Raw genomic sequence first — 15,188 nt, forward strand, 5'->3', positions numbered from 1 at the left:
TGCAAACACGCGCAACACCACAGGCCAGTCACAAGTGTGAAAGCAAGTTCCGTGAAATCAATTGCGAAGACTATTCCGAAAAACGGATAGTTGATAAGCATCGCCTATGACCTCTAAACACCCGTACAGCGGCACTAATCTCTCGCGCTGGTTTGAAGCAGATATGCTTTATATGTGCTCTGGACATTGAGCGTTCCACTTCAAGGAATGCTCTCATAAGTGCTGATAGTTTAATTCCCCATCCGATCAGGTAGCTTGAAATAGGCTACTGTATGCTCGCACTGCATGCAACTCCATAGCTCATGCCCTTCGATTTCTTTCAAAATTCGTTTAAAGAATCCAATAAACATATGTGCAGCGTAGTATTCAGGAGATTATCGATTCTATTCTTTCCAGATTATCAATAATAATAATAATAATACGAAGAAGAAGAAGAACAACAACAACACCTGTGTACGTAAGTATTAAAAGTTTATTTAAAACTAAATATTGATTTTTTTGATTGAGGTATATTTGAAACCCCCTAATTATTACTGTAATTGCAATTAAGATCATGATATGAGGAAACTGACCTGCCACCAAAGAAATAAAAATAAAACAAAATGCAGAACAACAAATTGTTCACCACTGGTTACAACCTCACATTGGCTGCAGTGTTACCCACAATGCACTACAATACAGCAATACAGTGACCCACCCCCCCACCAGCAAACAGAGTGATGTATTTTATTTCATTTATTAGGTCCCCCTTTAGCTGCAGCAGAAGCAGCAGCTATTCTTCCTGGGGTCCACACAGAGAACAACATTAAGTACATAAGACTTTATCAAAATGTGCCACATCACATCCTATGCATTCTACCTGGTAAACTGAATTCTTAATGAGAATTTAAGGGCATAGCTCAGAAAGACGTTGTGGCGTCGGAGGTCCAAACCTGCCTGGAATGTCGAATGTCCTACAAGCACCTACCTATGTTGTAAGCATCATGTACCTTGGTAAATGCTATAATCAGTCATTCCATACATTAATGACAGCACTCATTCTGTTCATCGTGCATCGTTCGATACCTAATGATGTTGCATTGGGAGGACAGCCATGACACAGAAGCCACGCGCGAACCGTGTCGAACTGCAGAGCATCCGTGCAGATCAGTCATGCGGCCGAAACCATGCGAATGCTGTCAGTATACGATCCGGCCAGACTGTGACATCACATGGTCCCGATCCATGAAGGTTTTTTATTATATATATTTTTTTTTTACAAATGCATAAAGACAGCTCTCATCCTGATGATTGTTTTTCACACACTTTAACCGTAAAGGTCAAGAATCCTCTCGAGCATAACGCCTCCGCTTAAGCACACACACACACACACCCACGCACACATGCACACGTGCGCACACACACACACGTGCGCACACATGCGCACACACACGCGTGCACGGGCGAGGACGCAAGCACACACACACGCACACACCAGCACAGATACCCTATACAAGCCACCAGCGCATGCAGTGGTCAAGTTCTGGAGAAGGTGCCACTCCCCAGCATCAAAGTGGCAATAATTCGTCATGATTAAAAAATGCATTCATTCCATTTGTTGCTGTGTTCCCTTCTACTGTACACATAAATGTCCTCTTGCTGAGGACATGTCCCATACACTCGTGCTGCTGTGATCAAGGTTAACAGTTTAAATAAGCGTTTAGAACTGTATTTTTCACAAGCCAGCATTAATTATTCTCTGTGTCGCCAGTAGGTGGAGCAGAGATTGCAGAAAGTGCTTTGGCCTGAGTCGGTCAGACTGTGAATGGAGTATTGAAATCGAGCAATACCAGAGACTGTACACATGAAACTTGGTGATGTCACTACTTATTTCACGAGAAAGCCTGCCACATCTGCTCTTAAGATGCACAAAACTGCGCTGGATACATTTGCATATGTTAAATGAGCTTTAGTATTAGCTTGCAAAGGAGAGCCACGTACACATTTAATCCCATCACTTTAACCATAAAAGGTCAAGCCTCTTGAGCAACTGCTCTCCGTGAAGCACACAAAGTTGTGACAGTTGTGTTATCGCCTTTCAATGAGACATCCTTCAATTCATCCAAACATCCATTCAGCCAAAACGGAGGGGGGGGGGGGTTATCCCAGAATGCAGTATGCAAGAAGCAGGAATACACCCTGGACAGATCGGCAATTCATTGCACGGCACACACACACTATTCACTCACGCATTCATACCTACAAGTAATTTAGAATCTGTAATTAAGCTACTGCATGTCTTTGGACTGTGTGAGGAAACTGGAGTACCCAGAGGAAACCCACGTAGACACAAGAACATGCAAACTCCAAACCGAAAGGCCCTCGGTCAGGATTTGAACACAGTACCGTCTTGCAGTGAGGCGACAGTGCTATTCACTGCACCACTGTTCTGCCCCCTCAATGAGACAGAGTACCAGAAACCCAAAGCTTACTCAGACTTATTTAAAATTATTATTCCTGTCAGAAAAACAGAACAGACACGCACTTTAAACTGGGAAACCTAAGGAATGCTGCTATTCACAGGTGCTCAAACCAGAAAAAAAACCTTTGTACCAAAAATGGCTTTACACCCTGCAAACCATTTTGAAAAGAAGGCTTGACGGTTCGCGTCTACCTCTGTACCAGTTCGCTCCTCTCTGCCGTCTTATCTATTTAGAGAAAGAACCGTTTATAAATATAATGAAACACAATATTTGCCCTTGATTTAAAATCCAGATCACAGTGCTAGGAAAATGTTTTGCCAAAATGGAAAGGCCAGGGTCGTAAAGAATATAAATATATTTAAAGCCGACTTTAAAATGAAGTGCACATAAATATATATTTATGAAATATAATCAAACCCAGAAAAAATGATAATGCAAGTCCAGCAGAAGAATACAGGATTTTCTTCCCAGTCTCAACTGTAAAAACTACCGGCAAATGTACGAAGGCTCACCGTTTGTGCTTTGAAACGGTTGAGAATAATTTTTGTAAAAATGTCTTGTAAGTGATGGCCGGGAGTAACCCTTGTAATTCATTTCAAATTCATTTCAAATTCATATTTGTCAGTCGTTGGCGGCTGATTTACTGGGCCCTCCAGTCTGTGCAGGCAGCGGGTCATTTAAAAAACGCTGACTCGTGCATAAACATGAGGGCAAATGGGCGGCGGGGCCAGACATGGACCACGGTCCTAATGGCTACTCTCGGTACACCCGAGACGCTGATGGCAGACCACTCCCTTAAAAACTCCCCTCCCCCAACTATATTTGAAGGCCTTCCCCCCCCCCCCCCCCAATCCTGCGAACTCAAAGAGCTGACCTCAACAAACAGACGCCCCTCAATAAATCTTTATCCCATAAATCTTTATGCCAGGACATCCTGGTCCAGCTGTTTTTATAATCCCTCTCCCATCTCAAGTTCTATGTTTTATTTCATGAGGTGCTCTTAATAAAAGAGCAAACATTTCACTGGTTGCACTTCATACAAAAACAATTCAAGTCACAGAGGAACCAGAGATCTTCAAATGGAAGATTTTAAAATTATGGAAAATATTGAAAAATGTTTAGCTTTTCAGGAAAGGAAAGGAAAACCTCGTGAAAAAACCACAAACGTTAGAGAAAAAGAAAAGGCAGAAAATTTCAGCCCTCTAGTGACAACCAAAGGTACTACTGCATTTTAAATTGGTCAGTGGTGACATCAGGAGACACCAACAGCTTTTTCAAGCACATATTTGAGGTACTTTAACTCTCTTGATGCATATATTTAAAAAACCTTTGGAACCTTTGCAGATCCCTATCATTAAAAATATAACTAACCAAAATATAATCATATGAAGAAATAATTTAAAGATTCAACAAGAATTCACTTTAGTATAAAGTGTTCGTATATTTCAAGTAATATTTGTCCCTGGCCAACAAAAAATTACAAAACAGATTCACCATCAAAAACACAAAAACCGTGGCTTTAATCATCAAAATATACAATTACTACATTGAAAAAAAATGTAATACATCATTTATTTCAATTTTGGCTCTGTCGGTTTTTTGTGCAAATTGCAGCAAATTTTTGCTTTGCATTTGAAGTGTCTGAAGCCATTCTTTCGTTCCTCTGATTTGTGATGTACAGTCTTTTCCATTGCTACATGGATGCATCGCAGGGCTGCCCAACCCTCTTCCTGGAGATCTACCATCCAGTAGGTTTTTGCTCCAACCCTAACAAAGCACACCTTCAATCAACAGCTTGAGATCACCTTGAGCGGTAAATTAGTAGAATCGGGTGCGCCAAATTAGGGTTGAAATGAAAACTTACAAGATGGTAGATCTCCAGGAGCAGGGCTGGGCATCCCTGATGTATTGGATACCAGACATTTTTTTTTTTGCCAGCCTTGGCACATGTTGGTCCACCCTGTTTTTCAAGTCCATACCCTGACAAATAAACTGACACACAAATAAACAGAGAAATCTATTCAGAGCATTTAAGGTTAGCACTTGTAAGTGAGTGGTGTGTGTAAATACATTGACCGGACAAGAGATCGCCAAACTGAATAATGAAATAAGTTGTTTGTGACATTGACAGAACGGAACACGAGCAAACGGAACACTGATATGGGAATTCTTCGCTGCACTGTTGGAAAGTGCCACAAAGCGATAAGAAGCTTTGGGTTTCCACGGGCGAACAGCAGGCATTGTTGGTACGTTTGTGTGAATGTTCCAGCAGAAGAACGTCCACTTTGGCTGCGTCCCACAGTCCTTTAGCCCTGAGTGTTCTCTCAAGAACAGGCCGGCCTGGCAGAGAGGCAGAGGCCCTGTTCCGTGCCGTTACGGGAGTCCGCTCAAACTCAGGGCAACGTACGCGCAGGACCAACCGCGGAACCACATCAGAACCGAAGTCCAGTGTCCTCCCTGTCACTTTTTTTTTAATTTATTTTTTTTTAATAGTCTTTATAAAGTCGTGTTGTCCAAAATCCCACAACCCAAAACAGAAAGTAGTATGAGGGAAAAAAAAAAAAAAGCTGTAGAGCACGATGCACTGAGCATGCCAGAAGTGAGGGCAGCACTCCTTGAACAGAGCCGCCCAGGAAAACAGACCCGCTTGGTGTGGAAGGGCCAAGTCGTGGGCGTGGTCTCTTCAGGGACCCCTCCGGCGATTGGTGCATGATGCGGGCGGGGCTGTGACATCACTGGGTCTTGTCGCCGGAGGGCGGGCTGGGCTCGGTGTCGAGCTCCGTCAGGCAGCAGAAGCAGATCATCTGCGTGTATCTGGTGACCGCAGCTGGGGAGGGACGGACATCACAGTTCAGCTGGAGGGAGACTCCACAAACACTCGCGCTAACACAAAGCTTCATTTTCACAAAACTGCCGATATTAGAAACACCTTAAAGCCCTTAAAGCACCCCAATGCCCCAAAGACACAGTGGCAATGTTATAGCTTTAATGTTACTTATAGAGGTGTCACTCCTTCACTGAATAACGTGTTCTATGGCACGCACACACACACAGACACAGACACACATACACACACACACACACCATTCCAAAGGCAGTTTGTGGTTTCTATTTGCGCTGTATTATTTCCTTACCAAGAACCTTGGAAACAGTTGATTGTGTGGCTATACTTCTTTCCTCATTATTATTATTTGTTTCCCCAAGCCAATTATAGCTATGTACTATAGTAGTATTCTTCCTGAGAAATAGCTCATCTTGAGCTTGAGAATGTTTTTTTTCCCCCAGCATTCTCAAGTGTAATTGCTGGGATACAATTACACCATGGCGTGTTAAACATGACACTGCATTTAGGCAATTAACAGACACTCCTATCCAAAGCTTTCCTTCATTTCAAACATCTCACTGAGGCCTCGGGCCTGTAAGCACTGCTGCTTTCACCAGCGCGCTCACCGTTTATTCGGCCGATGAACTTGGGCCTCCTGTCCTCGGGCAGGTAGATCCCCACGTAGTACACCGGCACTCCCGACAGCGCTATGGCCACCCCGATCAGGGAGTTAATGGTGTCCCCGTAGAGCGGGACGATGACCAGGAACAGGCTGCACAGGCAGTACACGAAGGGGAAGAAGAGGGTCAGCTGCAGGAGAGAGAGGAGAGAGGAGAGGAGGGAGAGAGGAGGAGAGGAGAGAAGAGAGAGGAGTTAGCGCTGATGCTGTTATACCGCATGGTCACACACCCTGAGTAAGGACTCCTGTAGCATTCCATCTGTACTAAGCAACTACTCCTTCAGTGAAAGAGTGAGTGAGTAGAGTGTGAGGACTCCTGCACACAGTTACAATGCGCAAGGACTGCCTGTCGTGACACCTGAGTATGACATATCAGGACACCTACAGTGACTCACTAATACAGTGTGTAAACACTCCTGCAGTGACTCACTAAAGCAGTGTGTAAACACTCCTGCAGTGACTCACTAATATAGTGTGTAAACACTCCTGCAGTGACTCACTAATACAGTGTGTAAACACTCCTGCAGTGACTCACTAATACAGTGTGTAAACACTCCTGCAGTGACTCACTAATATAGTGTGTAAACACTCCTCGTGTGACTCGTTTGTGTAGTGTGCAGGGGACACCTGCAGTGACTCACTAATACAGTGTGTAAACATTCCTGGGTGAGACTTGTGAGTGTAGTGTGCAGGGGACACCTGCAGTATTATATGGTATGTCTGCCAGCAGTGACTTATGGCTGTTATATGGGATGCCTCTGCGCTCTCAGTCAAGGGTATCATGACCTCTGCAGTGACTCATGGGTATTATGTTATGACTCCTGACTTGTAATTGGCTGTTAGGAGTGCTTGCGCTGAACCGCGAGTGTAGTACTGTATGCAGCACGCATTGAGTCCTCACTTTGACGGGCCGGTGCCGGTCGGGCTGCGTGATTCGCAGGTAGATCAGGCCCGCCACGGACAGGCCCACGAACAGCCAGTAGCTGAAGCTGAAGTAGCTGATGAGCCGGAAGACGTCCTCAACGCACAGGAAGATCAGCCCCATCAGGCCCTGCCGAGGCAAACGCAAGGCCGGCCGTCACCTCAGAGACCCGCGCCCCATTCGCTAACACCGCCGCCTCAGACGGGGGGCCGTCCTCAACACCGGGAGGGAGCGACAGATAGCCGCAGAAGCGACAGAGCCAGAACCAATTATTTTTTATCTGTTTCCCCTGCTGAGTCAACTGTGGAGGATTTACACAAAAGGAGAGGTGCTATCGTTGGTTGAGCTCGACAGCATTAAGGTGCCGCTGTTTTCTGTTTTCTTACAAGCTCGGTTCTAAAAGGAGCACCAAAACAGCAGCCAGCGGGAGATACCAGCTCTGGATTTGTTTTACTCTGACCCAACAGTAGTCTTAAAAGGGGGGGGGCAACTTACATTGAAGATGAGGGCTGGGATGGGGGTGTAGCGTTCTGCATGGATCAGGCTGAGGCTGTCTGGGAGGTGTCCCTCCCTCGCCCCCACGAAAAACAGCCTGTCAACCAGAGAGACATCAATTTCACTATCCTGCTTACACACAGTAAAATGTTCAGTGTTCAGTTAATTCCAACAGTGTACACATGGTCCCTATTGGACTCATATACACTCTGTTGGAGTTGAATTAACACTGGAAATTTTAATATGAAAATAAGCTCATAACTGAGTGAGACAAACAAATACTTTATTGGTCACCAGTACAGTACCGAAACTTACATTCAGCCATTGATCAGACACTCTTTCAACAGTGACTTACACAGCTTAACTTTTTTTTTGTTCTTGCTTTGAAAAAGTCAATTTCAGACAGCTGGACATTAACAAAAGCAACTCAGGTAAACTATCAGCTGTGTCCCCACCTGGGAATCGAACCTGAAACCTCTTGAGTTACAAGCCTGGTTCCTTAACCTTTATAATACGTATATTATACACTGTAGTGTTGTCCTTTTACCTTGAAGTGAAATGGATGTCAGTGTTTTACATAAACCCCTCAGCCCCGCCCCCCCTGTCTGAGGTACCTGGAGGCAGCAATGATAGATGCGTTAAGCCCACCGTAGCAGGATATGGCCACGGAGATGGGGATGATCCACTTCACCGGCCCAAGGACTACGTTCCCAAAAGTCTTGGGGGGAGGGGAGGGGAGGGGAGGGGGGTAATCCATTACAACAGCTGTTGATAACCTGATACATCTGACAAACTACAAGGCTCACATTATAATTATGCAATACACTTTCTAAGAAAATAATGTGAATGATGAATGTCAATAGCCAGTGCAAGCACTATAATGACCGGAGGTGAGACTTGCAGGTTTACTGTGAAACAGAAAGACACGGTGTGTGACATCAGCAGAGCTGACAAAGGCATCCTCACCACGGCAACCGCATCGCTGGCCAGCAGGGATGGCATGTCCAGCACCACGTAGTAAGCCACGTTGGTGAGCAGGTAGATGATGGTCACTATGGGCATGGAGACTGCAATGGCCAGAGGCAGGTTCCTGGGAGAAGGATAAGAGGCTTTGGGCGGGGCAGGCAGGGCAATGGACAGTGCTCCTCGTAATGTTAGGACAAAAAGTGGAATTGCTGTGATAGATCCCTTATTACTTTCCTGTATCTGTCCATTCTAACGGTACACCGGACCGGCTAGCGGATGATGAGCCCCCCCTCTATAGCCGGGTTCCTCCCGAGATTTCTTCCCATCTGAGAGTTTTTTCTTGACACCATTTTAAGTGTTTTTCTTCCCACTGGGGAGTTTTTTTTTTTTTTTTTAATCTCACTTGCTTGCATTTTGAGGGTTCAGGCCTGGTTTCTGCTCAATGTTCCTTCTGTTTCTCAGTAAAGCATCTAAATTGCTGTAAAAAGCTTTTGATTATGACCCATTCCAGACTGTAGTACAGTACAGGGTGATGTCAGGCCTTGGTTCTGATCCACTGCCAAAGAGGTCACAGAGATCTTACTGATGGGGCCTGCCCACCTTCATATTGGACTGCAAATTGGGTTTCGCTCGGCCTATACTTTTATATTACAATGCTCTGTATATCACACCTTCACAATTGAAGATGGTACAAATCCACAAGCGTAAATGCCCATATGTAAGGACCTAACTGGATCATTTTCAGTTGGGGTGTGAGTGTGAGGTTATGCTTGGGCACAGGCCCAGCCATTACATTACATTACAGGCATTTAGCAGACGGCCTTATCCAGAGCGACTTACACAACTCTTTACATAACATTTACACTGCATCCAGTTATACAGCTGGATATATAATGAAGCGATGCGGGTTAAGCACCTTGCTCAAGGGCACAACGGCAGCGTCCTACCTGGGAACTGAACATGTGACCTTGAGGTTACAAGATCAGCTCCTATTAACCCATTGTACTACACTGCAGTCCTGTCCAAACGGCAAGGTCAGGCTGTGCTTGCATTTCGGGCCGCAGGGTTACCGTTCAGGGTTCTGTATCTCCTCGGTGACGAAGTTGAGGGTGTCCCAGCCAGAGTAGGAGAAGAGGGCGGAGTACAGAGCCAGGGCGATGTTCCCCGGGTCTGTGGTGGACCCCTCAAACGGGTTGTCGAAATTCTTAGTCTCTCCTAGCCGAGATAAGTAGTACAGTTTCACATATTTACACTACCAGAAATGACACCTATTCATATGCTACAGAGAAATGAATGCTGAACAGGTACTTTTTTCTATGATATAAAAGTATATTAAACATAATATTGAATATTTTTGGCAATTCCTATTCAGTGAATTCCAAGACCTTAATTTGTACATAGTGAAACAACGTAAGGAGCTACTATCTGAGCGTTAGTTTTAGTTGTGAGGTTTCTTTAACCCTGATATTATGTTGAAACTTTATTAGGCCTTTTATGTTCAGGGTAAAATTGACCCCAACACTTTAAACTGGCACAAAAATTATTAACACAATTTTGACACTTTGTGTTTTGCCTTCTTAATGTCTCCCAAAATGGCTAGCCTTCTAAATATTAAAAATCTGTGAAAAACTTCTCCTTTTAGAGGCTGAGGTAAGTGAAAGTTTGAAACCTTATGGGAAAGAGTCACCAGAATCATCCATAAAAAATCAGAGATAACAAAAAATGCTTCCTATTTCTTATTTTGTACACAGCCACAGAGCCTGGGGTCAAAATGACCCCCCAAAAACTTTTGTATACAAAATTGGCACAGGACTTGAAAACATGTTGCAGTGTATTAATTAAATTAAGTTCAAATGAATTATTTTCTTTTACATCTTTCAAACTTCCCCACTATATGCTCGACTTATCAACTGTTTCTGAACTCCAAATCCCAGCATCCACCTCTCACCTTGTGCTATTTTCATGAGGCCCACTACGATGACCAAAAGGAGAGCCAGGAGTTTGGTGTAAGTGAAGACGTCTTGGACCAATGTGCCCCACTTTACATAGGCACAATTAATAAAGATCAGCATACCTGAGAGAAAGAGAGCGAGAGAGAGAGTGAGAGAAAGAGAGATATTGATTGTAAAAGTACTTCATTAAATAAATAAAAACTCCTTTTGTACAATCATATTGAAAAAATAAATTTTACAAAGACAGAAGACAAAAAAATGTGACCTTACATTAAATGCTCCCCAGAAAGAAAATGAAAAAATTGGAGAGAGAGAGAAAGAGAGTGAGAGAGAGAAAGAGAAAATAAAAAGATAGAGGATAAAATATGGGTGATCAGAACACTGGACTTTATGGCGACTGTAAAAAGATCTGTTATTGCACGAAGCGGTGTTTGCGTCGATGACAAGCGCGTCGATTTTGGCACGTTGCCCGGGAGCTGAGCTGAACGCCGAATATAACTCAACGCGAGGCCTAGCGGGCGAGACGGACAGAACTGTGTCAGAGAGCAGCCAGGCTTCAAACACATTCATTTCTGTGTAGCTGTTGAACGGGCGCTGTTACGATGCACCCGCGCGCTGATATTCATATGCTACAGATATACAATATAGATGTCATACGCTGATATTCATATTGTACGTCGCTTTGGATAAAAGCGTCTGCTTAATAAATGCAACGTAATGTAATGATATGATGATAATGATATAATGGGAGTGGTGGGTGTGAGTTAGGAAACGATCTCAGTGTGAAGAGCAGCCTCTTCTTCTCGCCGTATTCCAGAGACCCCCTGTAAACAGGGGCTCTTCACCTCTCCCCAGCGACAGATGGGGAACACCACTTGGCCAGTGCACACTGCCCAGTACTTTTCCCTTCCTTCCTAAGCTCCGCCCTCCCGATCCTATCTCCTTCCTCCCAGCTGGAGGCAGACAGTTAGGATAGCACCCCCCCACTCCCCCCTGCCCCCCACCCCAACCCCCCTGTCGACTGCCCTGCAGGCATCTGAAACACAAGCGCTCAGCCACTCTGCTTCCTCTCACAAGCCATGACTTGGAACTCACCCCCCCACCCCCACCCCCACCCCCCCCTGCCCCACATGGGAACAGTCTGTGCTCCAACACTGCAGTAAACACAGACCCGGGGAGGGGGGGGGGGGAGGGGATGGGGGCGGGGGAGCTGCATGCCCCATCCTCCTTCTTTGCCTGTTTTCTATTAGAATGGGATTGCGCTAACACAACAAAACCACACACGTGCGTGCGGGAAAAACATGTTTACGCGAAGCAAAAATCATTCAGTCTTCGTAGTGAACACCTATACTGTACAGTATAGAGCAGCACTAAAGTTACCAAATATGAAGAAAAATGGTTGCAGAGAGGTTATCCATTACATTTCTTTTAACAACTCACCCTGTATCGTGCGGAATCTGGATTTATAGACTGCATTGTGAAACAGAAACATTGGAGCCAAACCTTCTAAGTCAACTGACTGCTAAAATGGCTACTTCAAAGGAGGATTATTGGAGTAATATTTTCATAATTCATCAGCGCGGGGATACACGTGGCAGTTCTGTAAATAGGACATTGTGACAGCCGGCCCTTGTGAACGAGTGCACGAGGGCCGGCGGGAACATCCCAGCATGCCTGGGTGCTGAAAGACCAGTCCTTCAAAACAAATTTTGTTTGCTTCCAGAAACGTAAATATCGTGCCTTTTCCCTGAATGACTGAACACACACTGCGGTCAAGTTTTAAACCAGACTAAGACTTTTAAGACTGTAAGTACCACTTTGTTTAGAACACGCATTCTCTCCACACAATAACAAGTTGGCAGACAGTAAACACAACAGAGCTGAAGTAAAAAAAAAAAAAACTTACGTCACAAAGAACATCCTACGTACTTGTGATTTACATATGTATAGTTTACAGTGAAGAGGGAGCGAAGCTTCACAAACCCCAAATGGGTTAAAATACTGAATACTGTGAACCATGACCAATAAAAAGTCTGTTGGTCTCCATGGCGGGTTTTGTCAAATCAGCAATTTCTTGATAATACACCATACAGCCGCTCCAGCCATTGTGGGGTTTACGAAGCCAGCCTCTGTTGTTGTCACTCTCCTATTGGATGCAGACCAACCGACGCGGTGGCAGGTACTCACAAAGACAGGCGGCGGCGATGAGCCGGATGGCGTCGTAGGGGGGCTGGCAGGTGGGGTACATCCCCTCCACCAGGTAGTTGGCGAAGGTGATGGAGATGACGGCCTGGCTGGCCGGCTCGATGAGCAGGATGGAGGTCCACAGGCGGATGAAGGCCACGAAGCTGCCAAACGACTCCAGGATGTAGGCATAGCTGGCGCCCGACTTGGTGATGGTGGTGCCCAGCTCGGCGTAGCAGAGCGCCCCGAAGACGGAGAAGATGCCGCCCAGGGCCCAGATGACCAGCGACAGCCCGTAGGAGGCGCTGTGCATCAGCACGCCCTTGGGCGAGACGAAGATCCCCGAGCCGATCATGTTGCCCACGATGAGGCAGATCCCGTTCAGCAGCGAGATCTCCTTCTTCATCTGCATCTTCTCCACGGGCGGGGCCTTCAGGTCCACCTCCGAGCTGGCCCGGGACCCCGGGCAGAACTCCGCGGGGCAGGCCGCCATGGCGCGAACGTTCTGCTTCATCCTACCAGCATGAAGAGGGCTGGAAGGGGGGGGGGGAGGGCACACCATGTCACCACCGGGCCAGAGGCGGAAAGTCCAGGGGGGTCAGGAAGTAAAAGTCCTGCCCAGTGTGGTTCATCCATGAACTCAGCCAGCTGATTTCGCTACTTAGTTATAGCTCCTGACCAAAGAATTGCACAATTCAGCAAATCCAGGCAACTGGAACAAAATACTAGGGAGGACTTTTACATTGTGAATCTGAATTTTCCACCTGTGCAAACCATGATCATCTTTGGGGACACCCAGGGCAGGTGCCAATAGCACAACACAAGAACACAAGGATATATAATTCATCCCATCTAGACCTGCCACATAACAACAATGTAGAGCATCCAGTGTTGCATCAAGCCTGGGCACGAACGCCCTGTGGCACACTGGGCCAAGTTCACCCAGTTCGTAGGCAGGTCGAGAGATTACGCAGAACCCCTTCGACGAAGTCTATGCCCGCGAATGCCGCGATCAGCTGTGCAGCACTGACAAGTCCCTGATTAATGTCCCTTAAAACTCACCAAATTCACCGTGATGATGGACATATTAAGTACATTACACAAACAGGACAATGCCTAGTTTTGAATAATATATTTAAACACTCATTTTCTGTCTGTGATGTTCAGAGCACCTGTAAGACCTTATTGAAAAGCATTGTACTCATAACAACATACTTGCTTTGCATCACCTATCAATTCAGTAGAAAATATAGTTTTTCTACATTTAATTTACATTTTAAAAATAAAATAAAGCTGATATCCGTGACATTAAATAATATGGGAAGTTCATATTGCTGTTTTCCACGAATGTTTGATTTCCAGGCGAATCGTCCTCAGCGTGCAAATAGGTGTTTTTATATGACGGTGAAACTACACTATTAGTTTGCATTCACGTTAGGACGTCAAGTTTCAAATCCTCATTCAGTTGAAAATCATTAACAGCCCAATGTATATAGGCCTACTGCCAATGTTAACCTTCGAAGATGTTTATTGTCTACATTTAACTGCATTAAAATCGGTTTCGAACCGAAACTTTCCAAATAAAAACTAAGTATTTCCTATTGCTGAGTGCGGGCTCTTTTTTAAACTTTCTAAACGTGCATAGTCGACCCACCGAATCAGGAACGTAGTTTTAAAGTTTCCTTAAACGATATAATGATACTATTTTATGGTCACAAGTTTGCCATTTTGCGTTGATACCGTGAGAAAAAAAGCTCCAGCTGTTGTCACTGTGTCGACAAAATCAGATGAAAAAAAACGAATTGCAAAACAACAATAAAAGCAGCATTAGAACTCCACTTACCACTTAAGGATCTGTGTGTATGAGGTAAACAAGGGAAGTCTTTGTGCGTCGCTCTGGATATAAGAGCGTCTGCCAAATATCAAACTGTAAATTGTCAAGGCTGGACGAGACCGTTAAATTCCTCTTTAACGGTTGGACAGTGCCACTCTGCTGCTGGGAGAAAACACCTGAACGCAGGGCTGTTTCTGGTTGAGCTGTGTAGCAATAGCTCTTCCTACATGTTTTGTTGCAGCAGGAACAGTCTCATATTTCCATCTATTTTTGGAGCTGGGTACTGGGAGGAGAAGGTCTGTTTTCTCCCGAAAGGCTCTATGGTGTTGAGTTTGTTTACCGCACGGTGGAGTCCAACCCTTCTGGACATAATTTGTGTGCCTTCAAGCAATCTAGTCAACTAATTGAGATTGCTTTAGTTTATTACCACATATCCACAGCAGACTGCTCCTGGTGTTCGAACAAGGTTGGTTTGGGTCATTCTCCTAATCTAAATAAATGATTTCTGCCAGCGGGCAATTTTAGTTTTGTAACTGACGTTTGGAGAGAATATCAATCGAGTCAGTAATACAGACAAATTATGTTCAGAGATTCACCTTTAAGTAAATTTAAAACCGAAGTGTCCACTATATGGGTGCATTCTATTTAGTAACATAATAATAACAACAATATCTGACGTGGGTTGCCATGTACAGCTCCCAATATAGATTCTAAATAACGTTTGGAATTTAAAAACAACCACAAGAACAATAACTACACCAATAATAATAGTAATAAAAAGATCAATAAAACATTACATCCATCTACACATGAACAACAGGTGAGAAGAAACTGGACTGGAACTGTTTGTCAGGCTTTTTAGATTCGTGG

General features: G+C 44.8%; 1 protein-coding gene across 1 annotated transcript; it reads right to left on the reverse strand.

The window, feature by feature from the left end:
* Positions 1-3,951: 3,951 nt before the first annotated feature.
* On the reverse strand, positions 3,952-14,596 carry LOC135260754 (Y+L amino acid transporter 2-like). The gene is made up of 10 exons (XM_064346279.1): positions 14,328-14,596; positions 12,488-13,017; positions 10,297-10,422; positions 9,419-9,563; positions 8,349-8,472; positions 7,997-8,100; positions 7,383-7,479; positions 6,867-7,016; positions 5,913-6,096; positions 3,952-5,289 (listed from the first exon to the last, which is right to left on the reverse strand). The coding sequence occupies exons 2-10, from the start codon at positions 12,996-12,998 to the stop codon at positions 5,195-5,197; spliced, it is 1,536 nt and encodes a 511-aa protein (XP_064202349.1). The 5' UTR covers positions 12,999-13,017; positions 14,328-14,596; the 3' UTR covers positions 3,952-5,194.
* Positions 14,597-15,188: the final 592 nt, after the last annotated feature.

This window comes from Anguilla rostrata, chromosome 8 (genome assembly GCF_018555375.3).
Source record: "Anguilla rostrata isolate EN2019 chromosome 8, ASM1855537v3, whole genome shotgun sequence".
Classification (NCBI taxonomy): domain Eukaryota; kingdom Metazoa; phylum Chordata; class Actinopteri; order Anguilliformes; family Anguillidae; genus Anguilla; species Anguilla rostrata.

What these genes read in the sequence shown, in the direction of transcription:
- LOC135260754 (XM_064346279.1), bottom strand. Translation starts at nt 12,998, where the DNA reads ATGAAGCAGAACGTTCGCGCCATGGCGGCCTGCCCCGCGGAGTTCTGC. An exon ending in CCTCATGAAAATAGCACAAG is followed by an intron (nt 9,564 to 10,296) that starts GTGAGAGGTGGA and finishes TATCTCGGCTAG; the next exon opens with GAGAGACTAAGAATTTCGAC. An exon ending in ACCGGCACCGGCCCGTCAAA is followed by an intron (nt 6,097 to 6,866) that starts GTGAGGACTCAA and finishes TCTCTCCTGCAG; the next exon opens with CTGACCCTCTTCTTCCCCTT.